At 36.8% G+C, this 24,181-nt stretch overlaps 3 protein-coding genes across 3 annotated transcripts; all 3 read left to right on the top strand.

The window, feature by feature from the left end:
* The first annotated feature begins 324 nt into the window (after positions 1–324).
* Positions 325–1,850, top strand: LOC112941303 (uncharacterized). The gene is made up of 2 exons (XM_026030488.1): positions 325–598; positions 682–1,850. Exons 1-2 carry the CDS (start codon positions 325–327, stop codon positions 1,848–1,850), a joined length of 1,443 nt encoding a protein of 480 aa, XP_025886273.1.
* Positions 1,851–5,042: 3,192 nt separating this feature from the next.
* LOC104647094 (uncharacterized) lies at positions 5,043–6,719 on the top strand. The gene is made up of 3 exons (XM_026030465.2): positions 5,043–5,341; positions 5,952–6,044; positions 6,139–6,719. Exons 1-3 carry the CDS (start codon positions 5,177–5,179, stop codon positions 6,271–6,273), a joined length of 393 nt encoding a protein of 130 aa, XP_025886250.1. The 5' UTR covers positions 5,043–5,176; the 3' UTR covers positions 6,274–6,719.
* Positions 6,720–12,643: 5,924 nt separating this feature from the next.
* Positions 12,644–22,639, top strand: LOC101263808 (uncharacterized). Its single transcript, XM_004237633.5, has 4 exons — positions 12,644–13,280; positions 13,714–14,571; positions 16,183–17,385; positions 19,534–22,639. Exons 1-4 carry the CDS (start codon positions 13,142–13,144, stop codon positions 22,365–22,367), a joined length of 5,034 nt encoding a protein of 1,677 aa, XP_004237681.1. The 5' UTR covers positions 12,644–13,141; the 3' UTR covers positions 22,368–22,639.
* The last annotated feature ends 1,542 nt before the right edge of the window (positions 22,640–24,181 follow it).

The raw sequence follows: 24,181 nt of genomic DNA on the forward strand, positions 1-24,181 counted from the left end.
TCTACTATTAGTGTTGTAATTGTTTGTTGTTGAATTGATGTGAAGGTTTGAGATTCGATTAATCTAAAAGTTTGAGTTGTTAAGTTCTGCCGATATTATTTGTACGCATGAATTTATTGGCTTTAATGTTTTGCACATGTCATGTAGGATAAATATTCAACGGATTTTGGAGATAAAAGTTGGATGAATCTCCGAAGATCCACCAATGAATATATTGATGGAGTTAATGATTTTCTTGATAAAGCATTTGAACGAGTTTCCCAAGGAAATGAAATATTGTGTTCTTGTAAGAAGTGCTTTAATCGTAATTGGCATTTCCGAAATATGGTAGAGGATCATTTGATTTGCCATGGATTTGTTCATGGATACACCAAATGGGTTTTTCATGGTGAAGGATTTTCCTCAAGAAATACGCCACATCCAACCGATGAAGAAGAAACTTCTAACATGCATGACGACATTGATATAAAACTTCATGATACTTTTAGAAATATAGTAGATGATCAGAGACATGAAGGAGTGAGGGAGGGGCCACATGAAGATGCAAAGAGATTTTTTAAATTAGTGGAGGAAGGGAAAGAAGAGTTGTATCCAGGGTGTAAGAATTTTTCTAAGTTGAGTTTACCATCCGGCTATACTTGTTTAAATGCATTCACAAGTTGACTGATGTGTCCTTTTCAGATTTGTTGGACTTGATAAGAGAGGCATTTCCATTTGCTCAGATACCCGACTCGTTTTACAAGGCAAAAAAGGTCATAAAAGATTTGGGTCTTCATTATGAGAAAATACATGCTTGCACTAATGATTGCATATTATTTTGGAATGACAATGCAAAGTTAGATAATTGCTCTGTGTGTGGAGCTTCAAGATGGAAGAATGTTCATAATGACTTAAATAACAAGGTTACGAAAATCCCAGTGAAGGTGTTAAGGTACTTTCCTTTAAAACCTAGGCTTCAGAGGATATTCATGTGTTCTGAAACATCTGTAGCTATGAGATGGCATGATACTGAACAACTTATAGATGGAAATTTAAGACATCCTGCAGATGGTGAAGCTTGGAAGGATTTTGATTCATTGCATCCTGACTTTGCTAATGATGCTCGTAATGTTAGATTGGGTCTTTCAAGTGATGGTTTCAATCCATTCAGAACTATGAGCATTTCCCACAGCACTTGGCCAGTTATGTTGATGAACTATAATTTATCTCCATGGACTTGCATGAAGTCGGAGAATATTATGCTGTCAATGATTATTCCAGGTCCATCGTCTCCCGAAAATGATATAGATGTATACTTACAACCACTGATTGCGGAGTTGAAGGAACTATGGGAAGTGGGAGTTGAAACATATGATGCTGTAACTAATCAAACATTTCTAATGCATGCAGCTTTATTGTGGACAATTAGTGATTTTTCAGCTCTAGCAATGCTTTCTGGATGGAGCACCAAGGGGAGATGGGCATGCCCCACTTGTAACCATAATACTTGTTCCCAATATCTCAAACATAGTCGCAAGATGTGTTACTTGGGTCATTGGACGTTTTTACCTCATGATCATCCATTCAAAAGAGATAAAAGATCATTTAATGATAAAGAGGAGCATAAAGTTGCACCTACTCCATTATCAGGTGCACAAATTCTTGAAGAGCTTCGTGAATTCAATAATGTATTTGGAAATAACAAAAAGAAAAGAAAACGAAAGAATGATGGTCCATGGGAAAAAATCCATATTTTTGAGTTACCGTATTGGGCAACAAACAAATTGAGGAACAATCTTGATGTGATGCACATAGAGAAGAATATTTGTGACAGTGTGCTTGGGACTTTATTGGATATACCTGGAAAGTAAAAAAAGATCATATAAATTCTCGCTATGACTTGTATGAAATGGGGATACGTAAAGATCTTCATCCTCTAAAAGATTGTGATACAGGAAATATCCATCTAGCTAAAGCTTATTTCTCTATGACACCAGATGAGAAAAAGTTATTTTGCACCGTCTTAAAAGATGCCAAATTACCAAAAGGGTGTGCTTCTAATATATCAAGTCGTGTGCAAATTGAAGAGATGAAAGTATCAGGATACAAAAGTCACGATGCTCATTTCATAATGCATTACTTGCTCCAGGTTGCAGTCAGAAAAGTGTTACCCAAGAATGTAGCTATGGTCTTGATTAGATTGGGAAATTTTTTTAGAGCCACATGTAGCAAGGTTATAAGAAGAAGCGATCTTTATAAGATGAAAGCAGAAATCATAGATATTGAATGTGAGCTTGAAAAGATTTTTCTTCCATCCTTTTTTGATATAATGACACATTTACCTATCCATCTAGTAGATGAAATTAAGCCTGGAGGCCCAACTCATTTGCGTTGGATGTATTCTACAGAGAGAACTATGTGTGACTTCAAGGGGCTTGTTCGTAATCGAAAAAATCCCGAAGGCTCAATAGTAGAAGGTTTTTCAGCTGTAGATTGTTTGAACTTTATTTCCATATACCTACCTAATACGATGAAGACAAAATTAAGTAGGTGTGAAATAGAGGATGATGAATACATTCAAACAAAGGAAGGTGGTGTTTCACATTTATTTCCTAAGACAAGTCATCCAATTGGAAGTGAGAATATAAGGAAAGGCAAGATTTTTAACATGGAGCAGCATGAGTTGTTTGAAGCACATCGATATACTTTGTTCAATACAGGAGATGAACAAGTACAGGCATTTATCAAGTAAGATAAAATACTCGTTTGTTTTTAAACTTCATTTAGATGTTATGATAATGTATTTCAAATTTCATTTCATTTGTAAATACACATTGATTAAATTACATTACATGCTTACAGGGAACATAAGAGCTTAACTGATAATCGTACTAGAGGCAATGCATGGGTAAAAACACAGGTCCATAGTAGAGAATTTGGTGATTGGTTTAATGAAAAAGTTAAAAATATTGAAGTGTCCAATCACTTAAAATGGCTAGCTAAAGGGCCTAACTTTGTGGCAAAAAGATATACTGGATATTTCATTAATGGATATCGATTTCATACGAAGACACGGGATACCCCTTGTAAAACTCAGAATAGTGGAGTGACTTTGTCAGCCACAACGGATAGTTTTGCTAGTGCTAGGGGACCAAAATCCTGTTGAAGGAATGGTTCTCTATTACGGAATTATTCAGGATATCATTGAGATTTATTATTGGGGTTGCTTTATTGTTGTACTTTTTAATTGTGATTGGTTTCATAATGAAGTCGATGATTATGGATTGACTCGGGTATATTTCAACAAAAAATGTAGTACAAATGATTCTTTTGTACTAGCATCTCAAGTGCATCAAGTTTTTTATGTGGAAGATCCGGTTGAGAAAAATGTTTATTATGCAAGAAACAAAGTCCCTGTGGATTTGTATGATTTGGAGGAAGATAATTGTCCTAATATTGAAGAAACATTTTGGAGAGAGCCTAATGATGATATTGGTTCATCAGAAAGATTAGTTGATGTAGATGTTAGATGGTCTAGAGAAGATCTTCCTGTTGATATCATCGATGCTCCTTCCATTGCACAACATTCACAAGATGAAGCTATGGAAACATCGGAAGAGGAGAATGACTTTGATGATACTGATTAGGATTGGATGGATGTTGATGATTGACAAAGGATCTTGTGGACTTGTTCAAATACATTATGTTTTTTTTTCTTATAGTAAGTAATGAATATCATTTGAGATGCATCATATAGATTATGAATGTTGAGTAAACTGTATTTGCTATCTCTTCTTTTTATTTCTATGTTTTTTTTCTTCATGTTATCGTTAAATTACTACAACTTTTGGATTATTAGTTTTGGTAAGTCCTTTTTCTCTCTTATTGATCATTTTCATTCTTCTTCTTTTTGCAGTTTCTCTGAGCAATTTCAATATATTAGTGGACCAGCAAATCACTAGGCTCTTATCTCTTTATTAAGGTCCAACACTCCAGCTTCGTTCTCTCTTTGAGTACTTAATGTACATTCTATGAATGTGATTGAGTGCAGAAAATATTATTGTGGACAGTAACAAACCTACTGTGTGTGATTGTGGACAGTAACAAACTTGTTGCTCTCTTATAGTTTCACCAATTGGCACCTAAAAACACTCTAAATCTTGTGTGTGATTGTGAACAGTAATAAACCTACTGAATGTGATTGAGTGCAGAAAATATTATTAGAATGTCCCTTAAGGGTACATTTTATTTTCAGCTATTTGTAATATCTTGGTGATTGATTTGTTTAAGTATTGCAGGTGTACACTGCCATACATTTTAACTTTTTAATTTCTATTTTCACACAGGTTTGAATAGTCATAGCTATGAGTCAACAAGAAACTTCAAAAAGAACCAAAAAAGCCAAAAAGAAGACATTTGCTAAACCGGGATCGTTATCATTCTTGGCAAACAAGAAACGATGGTTATTGACAACAAATGAAATTATTAAAGAAATAGAGTGCGAGAAAGGACATCTGCTCAAATTAATTGGAGCAGAACAATCAGTAGCACCACAATCTGAAGCAAAAAGACAATTTGTCGAGGAGTTGTCTTTTGAAAATCAGCCTGTCGAGGAGCTGCTTGTTGTGCAGCCTGTCGAGGAGCTGCCTCTTGTGCAGCCTGTCGAGGAGCTGCCTCTTGAGCAGCATGGAAAAGATTTTCCTTTCGAGGATCAAGTGCAAATGAATTTTGTCACTCCTCGAACAAATGATCAACCTGAAGAACAAGGTAACATATAAGATTACAAACCTATTCTATGTATTCATAATTTTTAATTATATTTCTTGTATTTTCTTATAGCTGGAGATGTTTCCACTTCAAATAAAAGAGGTAGAACGCAAATGTATGATGTTCATGCCCGAAAAGAATGTAAGTTGATCATACTGAATAGTCAAAGTAAACCTGTTGGTCGTACGGATGATGTTGTCATAGAGCTAAGTAGCTTCCTAGGAACATTGGCTAGAAATGCGGCTCTTTGACCATTTGATATATTGGATTGGAGGAGCATGGACACTAAAAAGGATTTATGGGATTATACCAAGGTTTGTAGTTTACAATAATAAATTATTTGTAAAAGTATTTTACTTCTATTGGCTAATTGAATGACACAAAATTATAGGGAAAATATATTATTTCTGAAGCTGCGTACCATTGAGCTATGGTAACAATTCAAGATGCTTGGAGAAGACATAGAAGTGATTTGAAGCTTAATTATTACGATCCATATGACAATGATGCAGTTCGAATGGCAAAAAAGCCTGGTCATATTCCAGAATGTCAATTTAAAGAGCTCCTCAAATATTGGAATTCTGAAAAATTCAAGGTAAAAATGTAGTTCAGAATCTCAATTTTTTGAATAAGTAGCATTTGTATTATAGCTCCGGATTTTTGCTCCCTTCCCAGCTTCTTCCCACCTAGTGACCCCCAACACTTAAAAGTTGTTAGAAAAAATAGTACAAGCCTGCATAACCTTCTCTTTGACTGCTACAAAAGTAAATCAAAACATATAGTAACCATCTGAATAGTATAGGTACTAAAGCATCTGGATAAAGTGCCAACACTGTCTGCTATGACATAATTGTCCATAGTGTGATATCGGTGTTGCTGACATGATAGTATTGATTCTGCTTTACCTGAGGCTTGGTTGGTACTTTAGTGTCTAAAGTAGTGTGATAATAGTATATATTCTGCTTTATTTTTTCTTCTACTCTCTTCTCTATTGTAATATTTTGCAGCTTTTTTCTTCATTTATTGTGATAGTCACATGCATTTTACAAGACACCTTAACACTATATAATGATTGATATTGACAGATTGTTATAAAGGAAAAATAGACTGTTATAAAAGAAAGACAGACTAATATTGACCTCATCTAGTACACTATATAACACTAAGATACCTTCGATTAACATTACTGATTCATTTCTTTGCAGAAAATGTCTGAAACAAATGCAAAGAATCGAAAAAAACTGATGAATCCACACACTGCTGGCAAAAAGAGTTTCGCTTTAGTTCGTAATAAGCTGGTGAGTTCTCTTATATATTATTTTTTTAATGAAATTTTCTTTTGGATCTCTTCCAGTGTGAGTTTATTTTTTATATATATTTCAATTTGACTAGGAGAAAGATAAGGAGACAGTATCATCTAAGGATCTCTTTGTGGTTACAAGAACAAAAAAACCTGGTCGTTTGTACAAGGCCTCAAATGAAGATACTACTAGTAAAATTGTATGTGCCTGTCTATTTTTTTATTGAGATCAATTATTTATTTCATAAGATTGTGTTTGTTGGATATGCTTTGGTAGGCTGAAATGGAGGAGATTGAAAAACAAATAAGCATAAATGGTGAGTATGTTGATGCATTTTCAAGCGTCATGGGTCCTAAACATCCGGGACGTCTAAGACTATATGGCGCAGGAGTTACAAAGACTACTTTGAAAAAAAAAGTTGGCAATTCGGAATCAACTTTAAGTGCAACAACTGATGGAATGCAGCAAAAGCAAGAGAGGATGCAGAAAATGGAGAAACAGATGGAGGAACAAAAGAAAATTGTGCGACAAGAAGTTATTGTAGATGTTATTGCATAACTTAAGCATGCAGGATTAATTGATCCTAACATATTGGCAGCATTGTCGACTCCTTCACCAAGAGAATTACTTCTGTTCAAGGGGCTAAACAAGGTTGGTATCGCTAATTCTATGTTTTGATTGGTATTTGTTGTTGCTACTTGCTATAGGATTAGAATGGAATAGTATGCCATTGATCTAAGGAAGTTGGGGAAAAGTTAGGCAGAGGATCAGTAAATGCCTGATTCATGAGTTTAATGTCTGAGTTATTGTTTGTTCTCTGATAGTTTAATGTCTGAGTTGCTGCTTGTAGTCTGGTTCATGAGTTTTCTGGTGCTGCTTGTAGCCTAGTAGAGGACCAGTTGTTAGATTCATGATTTTTTTGATACTTGCTGCTTGTAGTCTGGTTTCTTATGGTTTCTTCTTTATGTTAATTAAACATGTCTCTTGTAGCATGATAGTGTTGTTTCTACTGCTTGTAGTTTGGACTCTTGTTTCTGCTGCTGGTCTCGTTTCTGCTGTTGGTTTCTTGTAGCATTATAGTGTTGAATCCTAGCTTCACGATTACGTTTAGTCGAGCCAACGTAGTAGCTAATTACTGCATGTATAGTAGTCTGGTCTCTTGATTCTGCTGCTGCTTGTAGAAGTTTAAATGCAGCTAGCAGTTGAATGTTATTGGCATGTGTAGTAGTCTGATCTCTTGATTCTGCTGCTGCTTGTAGAAGTTTAAATGCAGCTAGCAGTTGAATGTTATTGGCATGTGTAGTAGCCTGGTCTCTTGTTTCTGCCGCTGCTTCTAGAAGTTTGAATGCATCTAGCAGTATAGTAGTCTGGTCTCTTGATTCTGCTGCTGCTTGTAGAAGTTTGAATGCAGCTAGCAGTTGAATGTTATTGAATGCAGCTAGCAGTTCAATGTCTCTTGATTCTGTTCAATGTCTCTTGATTCTGCTGCTACTAATACATGGTTGTAACATGTATACTTGTTAATTTCCAAGATTTGAGGTTTGCTAAATTATTTATATATTTTTCTGATTATATGTAGGTGATGAAATCGAAGAAGGTGATGAAAGCAGTAGTGAAGACTTGACATAGGAGCTGAAGTATATATTGATGTAAACTTTATTGATATTCTAGAAATCATATATTTTTGAAGATTGAAAATTCTATGGAATGTGTTTCACCTTTTTTGGATGCTATAAAAAGATTTGTATATTTTGCTTTAATTGATATTAGAATCACGGATCTTGAATTCTAATTAAGGTAATGAACATTTATTCTCGTTAACGATTTATGTGTATTTTTATGTTATAAAATTGATTCTCATGAATGATTTAGTATATATATAGCAGGTATATATTAGCTTACTAATATTGCATTAGAATTGTTGCAAATAGCAGGTAATAACCGTTGCAATAGGCATTAAGCCACAGTTCTACAATTGTTTGAAAGTGTTGCAATACCCTATAACAACCGTCACAATAGAGTGAAAATGGTGTGTTAAATCGAAAAAAAACTGTAGCCATAGCCTTAACAGAACTGATGCATAAACCTCTATTACGACGGTTAAAAATCGTACAATACGTCCATAACCGTCAGCAATTAATTCAAATGAGAACCGTGGCAATAGCTCAACGTATGGCTACGATTATGTGAACTGTCGCACAGAACCGTAGCAATATCTCTATTGCTACGCGATCTGTTGTAGCGGTTGTTGTAACCGTAGCCTTAGACCTATGGCTACGGTAGTAACGTCAATTGCAACGATAGGTGAACCGTGACAGTAGATCAAATTTCTAGTAGTGATGTTACATGCACAATTTTCTTTAGATTAGTTCATTCAATGATGGGATCACGACTCACCTAAAGGGTGAAGTATTTGAGAAGAAATAAATCTGAAAATTACTCTTTGATTAATAAAATTGAAATTTACTCATATAATTGTAAATCAGAAATTTACTTTAGCAAAAGGCACATGAAGTTAAAAAATTGGAGTTTACAAGTACTAATAATTTATTAGTTGGCATGAATAATTTGGTCATCTGAAAGATGTGCATACTGAGTTATGAACATACATTGAAAAACTAGAAGATTCTTCAAGAATTCTTTTGTTGTTTGTTCTCATGACAAGTTGATTGGATCAACTAGTGTTGAGATTAAATCTCTAAATTCTGAAAAATAAAAAAGGTGAATATGAGCCGGTTCACCTATCATGTGAAATGATAAAAAGATGTATTTATAAAACAATCACATGTGCGTTTGTTGTCAACATGTAGTTTGACATTCACAAAATTGTTTGTGCAAAAATAATTGAGTTAAGAGCACAATTTCAAAATATGTAATCAAGACAATTTATCTTGATAATATTGATAAATACTCAAGATGTTGTGACATTAAATGTCTGAGATAGTGAAATCAATGTCTGTGAAAATAAAGCTCCATGTGTTGATTTGAAATATAATACCGCATACAAAAGTAATTGTATGCATCAAACCAATCAGATTTTCTTTCTGTTGATTTATGGTTAGGGCCATATATTTTTCATCTGATTATTTTGGTATGTAGCATATAATCAACGAATATACAATGATGCACAAAGATAGATTCTCCAAAAGATTGAGATATATATTAGTTTGTTTAACATAAGGGGGAGACTAGAAGCAACACAAGAGTTGTAAATACATTTATTGAATGTCCCTCGAGGATAAAGTCTATGACATGCATAAAGCATGATGGACTAATCAATTCTAAATAAAATAATCCTTGAAAAAAGGGGAGGATCAAAGAATCAAAATGATCATAATAAGGATACAATATGCTCTTGGAGAGCCTACGACATAACACTTTATGAAACCTCATTAGAGGGGTAACTACCTAAAAATAATGAAGTGATGAGATCTCAATAAGTTTTGTCGTATTGTGAATCGATACAAAATGGTATATCGTTGACGATATTTTTGACACAATAGCGCGCAATATTGTAAAAGATGACGAGGATATGAATTCTACATCTATTAAAGCATGCTAGTGTAGAAATAATTATCAAGTGAAAAGTGACATGATGCATCTTGGTAAACGTAAAGCTTATTTGCAATCTAGGCACTAGAAGATGTCATACATCTAATATTAAATGTTGTTACTTGACAAAATTGATATGAAAATATCCAATGGGTTCAAAATCTGTAACGACCTGTTTAGTCGTTTTGAACAACAGATGTTATTTCTGGAAAACTGGCTGAGACGACGGATCCCACGACGGACCGTCATGAGCACGACGGACCGTCGAGGGGGTCTCGTTTCAAAACACTTAGAAATTCTAAAAAATGGGTACTGAAATCGACTCTCTGAACTTCGTAACGGAATGGAAGGACGGACTGTCACAGGCGTGACGGACCGTCACAGACTCTTTAAGGAAATTGAGACTCTGAACTCTGTGACGGAGCAGCAGGACGGACCGTCGCAGGCACAACGGGCCGTCACAGGCTGCGTAATCCCAGGCTGAGTCGGATTTCTTTAATGTTTTAAGGGACGTTTTTGACTATTCCTGCTTTAATTATAAAGATAGTGGGTTAATGTTAATAAGTCTAATTACTTGGGGGTTAAAAGAGGTAACCTTGAGTTAATTAGTGGGTTATTATTGCCATCTTTTATTCTTAATTATATGCTAATTAGGGTAAAAGAAAGAGGATTTGAATAAAGAAAATAGAAAGAACAAAGAGAGAGAGGATCGAACGAGAAGAGGAAAACACAAAGCTTTGGGGAATTTGCTTGCTTGATCACTAATCTTCGGTGGAGGTAGGTTATGGTTTTTATGCTATTCGTAGTAAACTCTTAATAGTGAATGATATGTATTGGGTAGTGTTGTAAACCCTTCTATATGCTTAAATTGTATGCTTGCATGAATGTGATTATGTAATTATGATAAAATAAGCATGATGAGGCTATTGAATCCTAAATCTTGAAAAACCTCTTTGTTAATGATGATGCCTTAGTATGGAAGAAGGCTTGATGAACTAAAGTAATAAGATTGATGATGCCTTAGTATGACAGAAGGCTTGATGAATTAACGGAATGAGATTAGGGGATCGGGTGTCACGAACCGACACGTAGAATTAGGGGATCGGGTGTCACGAACCGATACGTAGAATTAGGGGATCGGGTGTCACGAACCGACACGTAGAATTAAAGGATCGGGTGTCACGGACCGACGCGTAGAATTAGGGGATCGGGTGTCATGAACCGACACGTAGAATTAGGGGATCGGGTGTCACGAACCGACACGTAGAATTAGGGGATCGGGTGTCACGAACCGACACGTAGAATTAGGGGATCGGGTGTCACGAATCGACACGTAGAATTAGGGGACCGGAGTGTCACGTTCCGACACATAGTAGTAGGGGATCGGAGTGTCACGTACCGACACAAGAGGAATAAAGATAATGAATCTTGAAAGATGTTAATACACTCAATCTAATGAACCTAATTCCCAAATGAGTATGGTACTGAGGCTTGAGTCCTCATGTGTGAACTTGGCGGTACTTGGTAATGATTATAGTATTTGTTGTTGCTACATGTTGAGTATTGTAGTTGATTTATGATATTACTTGATATATACTGTTTTCTATTTTGAGTTGGCCGATGATACCTACTCAGTACTTGTGTTTGTACTGACCCCCTACTTTTATGTTTTCTTCCTTGTTATTTGTGGAGTGCAGCAAACGTGCCGTCATCTTCAACTCAACCGCAATTCTAGCCAGTCTTCAATTACACCGGATTTCAGGGTGAGCTAATGCTTCTAGCTTGGACTGGATCTTCTTCTTCATGTCTTGATGCCTTGAAGTTCCGGCATGGACTAGCCTTTCATTTATTTTGGCTTCTTAGATACTCTTAGATTTAGTAATTTGAGATAGATGTTCTTGTGATGATGACTTCCAAATTTTGGGGATAATAATAGTTGTTGAGTTTTTAGAAGTTATTCAATTGATTTTCATTAGTGAGTTTAAGTCTTTCGCATTATATTGTGTTATTATATTGAAATGTTGGGTTTTGTATTGGTTGGTTCGCTCACATAGGAGGGTAAGTGTGGGTGCCAGTTGCGGCTCGATTTGGGTCGTGACAAAATCTAAAGCATATACAACTTTTTGGAAAACTTGTTTATCATCCTTATAAGGATTAAATAGATTCAAAATGCATAGAGCATATACAAGTATTATTATGCAAGTTGACGACTAGAATTAAAACTCTTGAAGAGTTTTCAAAAGGCAATAGATTATTTGCTTAAAGAAGTAGAAGTTGCAGAAATATTTGATCCTGAAGGAAAGATTCATAAAAGCAAATAGAAGAAAGTATATCTCGTCAAGGTTTTTCTACACTCATAAGCTCCCAAGAATGGTGATATCAACACGCAAGAGGTCTATTCAAGTAATATTATTGTTGATTTATTCACCAAGTCTCTATCAACTATAACTTTCAAGAAGATGGTGCACAAGCTTGGAAAACGAAGATTCTAGTCTCTGCATTGATGTTCTCATACTCTTTTTTCCTCATAAGGTTTTGTCACACTGGATTTTCCTTGCAAGATTTTTAATGAGGTATCCATAATGCGTATTATTGGACGCTAGATTTTTTCCTACTGGGTTTTATCTAGTAAGGTTTTAACGAGGCACATAATCTACCGACATTCAAGGGGGAGTGTTATAAACAATTTGTGTTATAGTGAATGTCTAATTATGTGAAATTCTTGTAGGATATGGTTAGGAATCCTACTAGGGGACCAAGTAAGTTTTTCCGTATAAATAAATGATTTTCGTTCATTGTAAATAAGATTTGTGAAAGATCCATAAATCCTGAATATACTATAAATAAGAGATCTTTTCTCTTTGCTCTACTTTCTTCTTCTAATTTTATATAGTTTCATAACAATAATAATAATTTTGTGTAGTATAGTAAGTGTATATATAAAAATAAAAATAAAATAAAATTGGGAGTGAACTTTAATATTAATATGAATATGAATAAAATAAGAATAGGGTAATAAATTTGAGCGGATGCAAAAGTTGAATGAATTGTGGCATAATTAGTGGGTTGAGATCCGCATACGTTCCGCGCTCTCTCTCTCTTATCTCGTCAAAAATATAAAATATAAAATATATATAAAAAAAAAAAAATCATTTTCTTCTTTCCCTCTCTTCTCTTCTCTTCTCTCTCTGGGTTGCCTTTTTTTTCTTTTCTTTTGTCCCTTATCAACAACACAAACACAAATACACTCTCTTCCTTTATTCTCTATCTGATTCTCCATTCACACCAACAAGAAACCAGCCAAGAATCAAATGTTTTCTTCAATTTTTTGTTATTTTTATTGATTTTTTTCGAGTTTCTGAAACCCTAACCCTAGTTTTCTTTTTGGTTGTGCCGTGGGGTTTGGTGCAGTTTTGGCTGATTTTAGGACCTTTATTTAATTCTTCAGGATTTCTTTGGTTCGGTGGTTGTGGGTTTTGTTTGATTTTGTGTGTGGGGACGTGTGATGCAAATTAGGAGAAAAAAATTAGAGGGTAGAATTGATGCCGCCAGAGCCATTGCCTTGGGATCGAAAGGACTTCTTCAAGGAGAGGAAGCACGATCGGTGGAGGGAGCCTACACCCCACCACCACTACACTTCTTCACGATGGAATCCTGATTATCGTTCTAGAGCCACTTCTGGTGAGTTTTTATGCTTCCCTTCATCTAGGGTTTTTCTTATTTTTCATACCCTTTCGCTAATTTATCCTTATGGGTCGATCTACAAATTTCTGGGTCTAATGGTTTTTGTGTTGAAGCTACTACTTTACTAAAATTACAATTTTATTGCTTCTTCATGCTTGGATCTGTAGTCTTTCATTTCTTCGGTTTCAGTTATATGACTCAGCCAGACATAGCTTGTATCTAGGGCTGATCTGGTGCTAAAGCTCATGATATTTTTTCATATATGTATGCAGATCTGTGATTTTCTTCTTTATCTCTCAGTTTATGCTTTATCCCAAGTTTAAAGCTCATGTGAAATCCATTTTTCTTCTAAATACCCTTTTTATTTTATTTGTATCTGATGATTTTTCCAACCTAATTATATTGGGGATTGGAATTTTTTCTGCTGAAGGTCATGGTGGTAAGCAGGGTAGTTATCACATGTGTCCTGAAGAACCTGGACATGGTTTCATGCCTTCTCGTTCGAATGATAAGATTGTTGAAGATGAGAGCAATCGGCCATCTCGCGGGGATGGTGGGAGATATGGAAGAAATAGCAGGGAAAATAGGTCCTTTGGTCAGAGGGACTGGAGAGGTGGTCACTCCTGGGAAGCTGCATCCCCCAGTGGTTCTGCAAGACAGAACGATGCTACAAATGATCAGAGGTCAATGGATATTGCGGTGCCTCACAGTCTTTCTCATCCTCATTCTGAGCATGTTAACACATGTGATCAATCTCACTCCAGAGAGCAGCACAATAAGAGTGGTAGTATTAACGGAACTGCAAGCGTGGGGCAAAGATTTGAGAGGGAGAGCTCGCTGGGGTCAATCGAATGGAGGCCATTGAAATGGACTCGGTCTGGAAGCTTATCATCAAGGGGATCATTAAGTCATTCTGGTAGCTCAAAAAGTATGGGAGTGGATTCTAATGAGACAAAGCCTGAATTGCAGCTTGGAAACTCGAAAGCTGTTAAATCTCTTACAGGGGATGCAACTGCTTGTGTAACTTCTGCTACCCCCTCTGAAGAGACATCTTCCAGGAAGAAACCGCGTCTGGGTTGGGGAGAAGGACTGGCCAAGTATGAGAAGAAGAAAGTTGAAGGTCCTGAGGATAATGCTGTAAAGGTTGGAGCTTCTATATCTGGTGATAGTGCGGAACCTGGTCATTCTCAGCCCTTGAACCTGGCAGATAGAAGCCCAAGAGTTGCTGTTTTTCCCGATTGTCCCTCTCCTGCTACACCGTCGTCAGTTGCTTGTAGTTCTTCTCCAGGTATTATTCTCAAGTAATTCCATATTGTAATGTTGTGAAATTAGGTTCACAGTGTGTGGTCCGAGCAGAACTTGGATCTTTTATTGAGCAAAAATTGCCAAAGGATTAAAGGAATGCCAAATGAACAAATAAGAGGCTGAGAAAAGAAAACTAGAGCAGAAGAATGCTGGAAAAGACAGTATCTAGGTAGTTGTTTGTGTTAAAGTGTCTAAACTGTCAGGAACTGTACATTCTTTTGGGTCTGTGTTTCACTGTTCTAGCAACAGCGACAATTTTTTTGGCCTTATAGCTTGTATTGCCAGATATTTGGGAGGCCAAAAGTACTTATTCCTAAAAAGTGAGATGCTTGTCAAGTTTTTGAGAGAAAGAAGTGCTTCTGACCTGTAGCATAAGCTGCTTTTTAGAAGCTAAAAATTAGCTTTTCCCCAAAATTTCGTAAAGCACTTTTGAGAAACATACACCTAGACTCACTTTTAAAAAGCTTGGCCAAACACTAATTATTGTTCAAAAGTGTGTTAAATTTATGTGGCAACATACAAACTGCTTATCACTAGAAGTACTTTTTGAAGAATACTTCTCTAAATAAGCTGATTTTAGAAGTTTGACCAAACATGCTATTAATTTGAATGCTAAAAAAATTAATTTATGAAAATGCTTATTTGTTCAATGCAAAGTGTAATGTCCTTATTTTCAATTATAATTATTGGGTGAAGATCATGGATTTCTGATTTGATTCAAAATCGTTGAACTTTGGTATTTACAGGCATAATATGTAACACAACCTTTACCTTTAGGATACACGTATTACAAGTTTGACAAAATTTTCCAGTTACTGAAATGTTATATTTATAGTACTTGATATGCTGCTCTTTTTGAGAAAAACTTGATATGCTCTTATTCAACAAATTCTAGTATCTAGTGCTTGACACTCTTAAGCTCTATCTGTTCTTTTTGGCTTCTTTGCTGATCCTACACATGAAGTGAAGAGATTTTTTTTGAGGTCCTTATACTCATTATGGCCTAGCATTGAATAGACTGGGTATTCACCTTATCAAGATCTCAAATCAATGATGGGGTCTGTTTGGCACCTCTATGTGACTCACTAGCTTATAACATTTTTTAAGCGTGGAAGCATATATTTTGCATCTTCACTGCTGCATATCCCTGTCTTGGAGGCTTTAATATTCTCAAAGTGGAGCTTTCGAGTGCTTCAATTGTTCAAAAAAGAGAGTGCGGCTCTTATTGGCTGGCTCCCATCTGTTGTTGTTTGCCTAAGGACAAAAGCATGTCTATGTTTCTATGTAGTGTGGTTTTGTAGCAGAATCCTAGGGATCTCCTTCCATTGACAGTATTGAGTAGAGAAAATTCATGTGCTCTTCATCTTGTCCATAGTCATCGCATTGGTTTTTATTTTTCGCTGTCCTTTCTTTTCCTTTTAAGTGGGTTGATATGAAATTATGGGTTTGCAGTTGAACACCCAGGAGCTAGACAATTGAGCCTTTTAGGTATAAGAGATTAAGAAAAGAAGAACAATTATTCACAATTTGTTTCTGCTTGGCTCAGAGGATTAGTATCTAATTCACAGTTTTTGCCCATGCTTGATATTAACAGGTCTTGAGGATAAACAATTAGTCAAGGCAACAAACATTGATCAGGATGTTGGTAATTTATGTGGCTCACCCAGTGTTGTCTCCCAGTATTATTCTGAGGGATCAGGTTTTAACTTAGAGAATTGGGATCTTGCTCAAATTTCCAACTTGAACTCTTCAATCAATGAATTGCTACTATCAGAGGACCCAAATTCTGTGGACTCTGGTTTTATGAGATCAACTGCAGTTAACAAGTTGATAGTGTGGAAGAGTGATATTACTAAGGCCCTGGAAAAAACTGAAGTTGAGATTGATTCACTTGAGAATGAACTGAAGACATTTATCTCTGGACCTGAAAATAACCAGCTTGTTCCATCTGCTTCCTGTTCTCCACCAAAAGATTGCTATGCAAATTCTCAGGAAGATCAAGGCGCTACTTCTAATACAGCTTCCAGACCTGCTCCTTTGCTAGTTGATATACCAGATGATTTGATGGGACAGGAAGAGGCTGATATACATGGTAATGAGCCGGCCGAGGTGAAAGTAGAGGACATTGATAGCCCTGGTAGTGCAACTTCGAAGTTTGTTCAATTGCCCTCTGAGAAAAGTGTGGAACCTGTTGTTTCCATGAGACATGGTGGAATGTTGATTTCAGATGACAGTATGTCTAGAAGATTGAATGTCAACATGTGCAGTATAACTGAGGAGAAGGCTAAGTCTAGAAGTTCAGATTTAAAGCTATGCAACTTCAACGAGGAAAAAGCAAGGGATGCAATTGCTTGCGGGGAGAGCTCCCAGCCAACTGCAAATCATTCTGATTCCTCTTCCAATGGCAGTTCGAATTGTGGAAAAGATGCTTTATATAATTTGATAATAGCTGCCAACAAAGATTCTGCAGAAAGAGCATTTGAAGTATTTAAGAACCAACTGCCTGCTAGCAAATGCAGTTTTGATTTTTCAAGAGCGGTCAGAGGCTCTTCGTTTCAAATTGATCCTGCGGTTAAGGAAAGATTTGTTAAGAGGAAGCAGTTTCAACAGTTCAAAGAAAAGATAATTGCCTTAAAGTTTAGGGTACATCAGCACCTTTGGAAGGAGGATATTCGCATGCTTTCCGTTAGGAAGTTTCGTGCAAAGTCTCAGAAAAAGTTTGACTTCAGTCTGCGCCCTGTGCAGATAGGACATCAAAAACACCGTTCCACAATTCGTTCACGATTTTCTGCTACTGGTAAGTTATTTCCTTCTATCTTTGCTGTACCATTAACTCTTTGTGCTACTTTTCCCCCTCTTAATATAGCCCACAATTAGCTTAGTTGCTATGTTATGAGTGCGTATTTTTAGGTGGAAGCATTATTGTTATATAGATTTAAATTCTGAAATACCGATGTGGAAGAATTTTCAATATCTGGATTTTTGGTCTTTTGCTGTACCCTACTCGCTTCTTACCTCAAGTTGGTATTACTATCTATTGAGTTGAATTTTGTGTTTGTGCTGTCTTTATTCAAGGTTTGGGTGCATTATCCAACATTGTGATCCAAAGTTAAGGAGTAGTTAGGTGAATCAAAGTTAAGCCCTATAAGTCTTGATGATTTGGAGCGAAGTGAACTCAATTTTGTTGTTCATAGACGGGGAGTAGTCAGACATAGTTATAGCTCATACTAACCAAGAGTGGAGGTAGAGGAAGAGAGTTTCATGCTCTGGTCCTTTTTTTTTTGTCAATGTCATGGTATTGTCCTCATCGGTTGAACTCTATTTTTAAAATCTAGATTGAGTTTCTGCTTCAAGTTTCAGTCTCCCGTGCATGTGCCAGCATTGTAGAAAGAATTGTTGTTCAATTTGACAACTTCAAAATTATTTAAGGGATGTTTTATACTTAATGTGGTTTGTGCATTCGCTTTAATTAAAAATTATTGTTGCCGAAGTTTTGCTGTAAGGCTCTCTCTACTGAGAGGGAAGTTTCTCCCCCTTTTTTCCATTTGAAAATTTGTTTGTTATTCTAGTGCAGAAATTATAGCCATTTGCTTTTCAGTTGGTTTATTAAGTTCTATTATAACAAAAACTGTCACCATTCTAAACAAGTTGGTTGGCTATATGAATCTACCACGGACCATATTCCCCATTTAAATTCATCTGAGGCAGAAAACATATAAGAGTAAAAGTGGAAAGTACTGGAAGTTTTTTATATGTCCTACTGGACTACCTAATACCCAAGTTAAATGTATCCTCCGCCCCTCCGGGAGTTCTGTTGCTTCTAGTATGCTGACTTCTGCATGAGTAATTAAAATTCTCTATTGAGAGGGGACCTCAAACTCATGCTTTTTGTTTTTTAGGTTGGTCATTATGCCAGATATCTTTTTGACAACTTATTGAGTTTGTCTCAGTTTTCCTGACTGTTGTTGCATGACTAATTTATGGTATCCAAGTTGGATTGTGTTGGACACGACTTCCTTTGATTTGAATTTATTTTTCCATCTCTTAAATCAGCAATAATCGTACTTTTAATCATGTCTGATATAAGCAAGGTTACCTTTCAAATTTGATTGTGGCTTGCAATAAATTTCAGAAGGACGAGAATGGTGTTTCCTATATAGCGCTTTTGATCTTTTTGTTTGTAATTTAGATATCTGCAGTGTCCGTGTCCTTTTTTACTTGTGTTTGATGCACTTGAGCTGAGGGTCTTTCAGAAACAACCTCTCTCTCGGCCCCCTCATGGTTGTGGTAAGGTTTGCGTACACTCTACCCTCCCTAGACCCCACTTAGTGGGATTTCAAGGCGCATATTGTTGTCGTCGTAGTCCCCCTTTCTGTTTTTTTTGTTGGGGTTTTCTTTAAAATGTTTTGGGAAGGTCAGTAGTATTTAAGTATAAGGATTGTAAGATTGTTGTATGTGTTTGTGACTATTTGTTAGTTTGTTTCTAATTGAACTAGTGCTTTAATTATTGGTCCCAAGGGAATGACACGGGTTGGCTGTTTGGTTGGGGCATTCAAGTGATGACAGCATGCATAGATAGCAATCTGTTTGTGATTATTTGTAAGTTTGTTTCTAATTGAACTAGTGCTTTAGTATTGGTCCCTAGGGGGGATGACTTGGGTTGGCTGACTGGTTTGGGGCATAAAGGTGATGACACCATGCATAGAAGTAACAACCTTACGAACCCAGTCTTAAATCCCAAATAATAACACGAGAGATCCCGTATGCACCCGGCTCAGATACCCTTCATTTCAAATAATTGGTACTTAATATCTGTTTCTGACTTCTGTACATAAGTGTGGATCTGTTTTCTTCTTTGGTGTTAGCATGCCTAATGTCTTCATTTGCCTTCATGTTGTCTTCTTTGCAATACTGATTTGAAAAAAATGTTTCTTTGCCAATGCAGTTGGAAGCTTAAGTCTGGTACCGTCATCAGAAATATTGAACTTTGCAAGCAGGCTGCTCTCAGAACTTGGGGCAAAGGTCTACAGGAACACATTAAGGATGCCTGCTTTAATTTTAGATAAGAAGGAGAGGAAAATGTCAAGGTTCATTTCAAAGAACAGTCTGGTGGCAGATCCCTGCGCTGTCGAGGAAGAAAGGGGTCTGATCAATCCGTGGACCCCTGAGGAGAGAGAAAACTTTATTGACAAGCTTGCTGCCTTTGGGAAAGACTTCAGGAAGATAGCTTCTTTTCTTGATCACAAAACAACTGCTGACTGCATTGAGTTCTATTATAAGAATCACAAATCAGATTGTTTTGAGAGAACAAGGAAGAAATCAGAGTACTCTAAACAAGCAAAAGTTTGTTCTGCAAATACATACCTTGTTGCTTCTTCTGGGAAAAGATGGAACCGTGAAGCTAATTCTGTTTCTCTCGATATCTTAGGTGCTGCATCAGCACTTGCAGCTAATGTGGAGGATAGTATTGAAATTCAGCCAAAGGGTATGTCAAAGTATAGTGTTCGAATGGTCAATGAGTACAAGGCGTCCAGACTCAATGAGTTGGAGAGGTCGAACAGTCTTGATGTATGTCATAGTGAAAGAGAAACAGTGGCTGCTGATGTTTTGGCTGGTATTTGTGGATCCTTATCATCAGAAGCTATGAGTTCTTGCATTACGAGTTCAGTTGATCCTGGTGAAGGGAACCAGGAGTGGAAGCACCTGAAAGTGGGTTTGTCGACCAGATTGCCCCGGACTCCTGAGGTTACCCAGAGAGTTGATGATGAAACCTGTTCAGATGATAGCTGTGGGGAGATGGAACCTACTGATTGGACAGATGAAGAGAAATCAACCTTCGTCCAAGCTGTGTCAGCTTATGGAAAGGATTTTGTTATGGTCTCAGGATGTGTTGGAACGAGATCCCGTGATCAATGCAAGATCTTCTTTAGCAAGGCTAGGAAGTGTCTTGGATTAGATAAGATTCTTCCTGGATCTGGTAATTTGGATAGGCTTGATATGAACGGTGGAAGTGATCCTGATGCTTGTGTCATGGAGACCAAAAAATCAAGTTTGATGTTGGAAAACGTATCTGATTTATGTATGGATGCAGGGATTTTGAAGCCTGATTTGACCAGTTCTGATGACAGAGACGAGGCTGGAGAACTGGATTCTGTAGATACTGAACTTGTGTCTAAGAATTCAGTTCAGGTAAACTGTCATGTAGATAAGCAAGAGGTGGATTTTAACAGGGACTGTGAGATTCAGATTGGTGTTTGTATTGGAAGTGGTCAAGGGGATGAGGATCTGATTACAGTTTCTCGGGAAGGTGTTGAAATTGATGGAGATGCCTCAGAGATTGGCCTGCCTTACATACCGTGTGAAGTTTCTACCAAGCCTTTAGGGGAAGAAATCAGGGGAGTTGTTTCTTCGCCTGTACATGATTTGAAAAATAGAAAAGCAGAAAAAACTGAAGTAAGTAGGTCGAACTGCTCTTTGGAAGACAGAAAGCCCAATATGGTGTTGTTTGGGAATAATTCTCGTCTTGCTGCTGCTAGGGGAGGGGGATTATGTCCTCTTAATGGATCCCGGAATATGACTCAGTTAGAATCTGATTCTGAGTGTAAGCTAGATGTGAATTACTTAGAAAGCAATATTTCGTTTCAGAGGAAACAGATATCTGAAGCTTCTAATGCTGATAAATTATCAGAGCTGGAACTTGAGAATGTTGGTGATAAGCAGTGTGAGAATGCTACTCAGTCAGCTGAGCAGCCCTTGTCAAGCACTTCACGGTCAGCCCAGGTTGAATCCTGCCAGATTCTTGGCAGCTATTTATTGGGAGAGTCTACTCTCACGGAGAATGGAGATCCAGGCTGCAGAGCTTCAGCTGCATTGCAAGAAGTCCAGGTGGGTAGGAATCTACAATTAGATACATTTTCTACAACTTGCTTTCTCCAGAAGTGCAATGGTACGAATCGCGGTGGTTGTTCTGTTTCTGATCTGGTTCCTAACCGAGAACAGACAGGAAGTAGTTCATCAGTTGTGGAGAAACCTTGTAGGAATGGCGATGTGAAATTGTTTGGACAGATTCTCAGTAAACCATGCCCCAAGGCAAATCCCAGTTCTAATGCAGAGCCGATTGATGGTAGCAATCAGATGTTGAAAGTTGGTAGCAATTCCTTTAGTGCAAGTCATAGTTTAGAAGGCAATTCAGCCACTGCAAAATTCGAGCGAAATAACTTCCTGGGTTCTGAGAATCATCCATTGAGGAGTTTTGGTTTTTGGGATGGGAGTAGAATTCAGACAGGGTTTTCTTCGTTGCCCGATTCTGCTATCCTGCTGGCTAAATATCCTGCGGCATTTGGTAGCTATGGGTTATCTTCCACCAAAATGGAGCAGCCTAGTTTGCATGGGGTTGTGAAGACGACTGAGCGGAATTTGAACAGTCCCCCTGTGTTTGCAGCAAGAGATTCAAGTAGCAACAGTGCAGTAGCAGGATCAGATTATCAAGTGTACAGAAATCGAGATGTGCAGCCTTTTACAATAGAGATGAAACAGAGGCAAGACGCAGTATTCTCTGAGATGCAAAGAAGAAATGGGTTTGATGTTGTTGGTATTCCGCAACAAGCAAGGGGGGTGGTTGTCGGAAGAGGAGGGATTCTGCAGTGCAGTGGTGTGGTGTCAGATCCGGTGGCTGCCATAAAAATGCATTATGCGAAAGCTGAACAATTTAGTGGGCAGGCGGGAAGCATTATGAGAGAGGATGATTCTTGGAGAAGTAAAGGGGATGTGAGCAGGTAGTTGAGGCCAGACTCTGGTGGTTGGTCTCCCTGTGGCAAGTGTCTTTTTGCCACAAATGTACAATAGTTTTTGTAAGTTTAATCCAGGAAACCATAGGGCAGTAGACGGTTACAGTAGTTGCCGTCTTTTTGGTTGCAGAATTCTAGGGTCTGTAATATTTGCAAGTAGGTTTGTATTTTGTTGTATTTGATGGGGAATACAGCAATAAATTATCAAGAGTTTGGTAGGTGGAGCACATTTCGCATGTTTTATGTTCCAATTTTTTCTCCTTGCCCTCTTGTGTTGTTATTATTATTGTCAAGTGGTGGTTGTTGTAAATCCAATGACATGCAAATTGTTATCTAAAGAAAAATTAAAAATAATAAGACCAGGTCCCATCGTGATGATGTGATGGTGATAGTAGTTCTCACAGACCAACCATAAATATCTGCCCCCCACCCCCAGCATATGCTGTAGAGATACCTCTTGTTTTTTTGACCAATAAAAAAGAAAAAAGATTTAATAAGGAGGTTGGTATATAGCTTGTAGCTTGAGTTTGAAGGATTGCAGAATCCATCTCTCGTCTAATTTGAAATGAGACATCTACCAACGTAGCCTTGTTTAATTCAATTGTCCAACATGATCTGTCAATCCTAGATGCTCAAGACAGTAAGTCCGTTAGGCCGACGTGACCCTTAATGGGGTTGAGTTGTCATTTTTTATGGAAAATTAGAAAACTAGTCAATATTTCTAACATAATTATTAAAAATATCTATATTTTAAAATAACTATTAAAAATGTCAATATTTGAGCAAATATAATGTATCCTAGTATAATAATAAGAGCAACTTTCACATATAGTAAATACAAAATTCATATTTGTATGCTAATAACAAAGTTTACATAGTTGCGCTTCATAGCAAACAAAAATATGTATATTCGTTATACATATATAAAGGAACCAATTGTATAATTTGTATATGTATAAAACGAGAAAGAAAATTGGTACGGGAATATTTGTATTGTATAATTACAAGTGTATAGGACGAACATATATGTATTTGCAGGTGTATATATAATTTTCTCTCGATTTATACAAACAGAAATACAATTTATACATTTCGTTTCTGTTTGTGTAAGCGATAGAGGCGAGGGTGACATCGAAATCTGGGAGCAGGGAAAGAGAGGAAAGAAAGGGAGAGTGACGAGTGAGAGTTTGAGGGAGAGAGGTGACTGACAAACAGTTTGCTACAGGGCACAATTAAATCAAGGGAAAAGGGTCAAACCCCTCAACTTTGTTTTATTGGTTGATTTTACCCTTACCGTTAAAAGTAAGTTATTTTTACCCCTGCCGTTAATAAATTCAACAAATATATCCTCCTTGGACGGAAATCTCCAAATCAATTTGAAAATTATCCGATTTTTATTAAAAAATAACCAGATATAACCATATCCGACCCATCTAACTAAATAACCCAAATAAATATACTTAATCAACCAAGATTATAATTCCCAAAAAGAGAGAAACAATTCCCAATTTGTGTCACATTTTTAGATTGCACACTATTTGCCACACAATATCATCTCCAAAATTTTAAGACTGATTCCGTCTTTTTATGTGACTCAAGAATCTGTCAACTCCTTTAAATTTGTATCGAAGTTGGGGTTTTTGCATTTGATAACTCAAACAAACTCAATAAGAGCAACTATGTAGATCTGCATTCAATTTGGGCTCTTTTTGTTTTCGATCCATGAGAAGAAGCCATCACTGTCCTGTATTTAGTTTGAATAGTCATAAAAATTATGGTATTTCAAGCATTAGAAGAGTTATTCTT

This window comes from Solanum lycopersicum, chromosome 4, assembly GCF_036512215.1.
Source record: "Solanum lycopersicum chromosome 4, SLM_r2.1".
NCBI classification, from domain to species: domain Eukaryota; kingdom Viridiplantae; phylum Streptophyta; class Magnoliopsida; order Solanales; family Solanaceae; genus Solanum; species Solanum lycopersicum.

What these genes read in the sequence shown, in the direction of transcription:
- LOC112941303 (XM_026030488.1), top strand. Translation starts at nt 325, where the DNA reads ATGGTAGAGGATCATTTGATTTGCCATGGATTTGTTCATGGATACACC. An exon ending in AGAAGAGTTGTATCCAGGGT is followed by an intron (nt 599 to 681) that starts GTAAGAATTTTT and finishes TGTCCTTTTCAG; the next exon opens with ATTTGTTGGACTTGATAAGA.
- LOC104647094 (XM_026030465.2), top strand. Translation starts at nt 5,177, where the DNA reads ATGGTAACAATTCAAGATGCTTGGAGAAGACATAGAAGTGATTTGAAG. An exon ending in GGAATTCTGAAAAATTCAAG is followed by an intron (nt 5,342 to 5,951) that starts GTAAAAATGTAG and finishes ATTTCTTTGCAG; the next exon opens with AAAATGTCTGAAACAAATGC. An exon ending in CTTTAGTTCGTAATAAGCTG is followed by an intron (nt 6,045 to 6,138) that starts GTGAGTTCTCTT and finishes CAATTTGACTAG; the next exon opens with GAGAAAGATAAGGAGACAGT.
- LOC101263808 (XM_004237633.5), top strand. Translation starts at nt 13,142, where the DNA reads ATGCCGCCAGAGCCATTGCCTTGGGATCGAAAGGACTTCTTCAAGGAG. An exon ending in TCGTTCTAGAGCCACTTCTG is followed by an intron (nt 13,281 to 13,713) that starts GTGAGTTTTTAT and finishes TTTCTGCTGAAG; the next exon opens with GTCATGGTGGTAAGCAGGGT. An exon ending in TTCACGATTTTCTGCTACTG is followed by an intron (nt 17,386 to 19,533) that starts GTAAGTTATTTC and finishes TTGCCAATGCAG; the next exon opens with TTGGAAGCTTAAGTCTGGTA.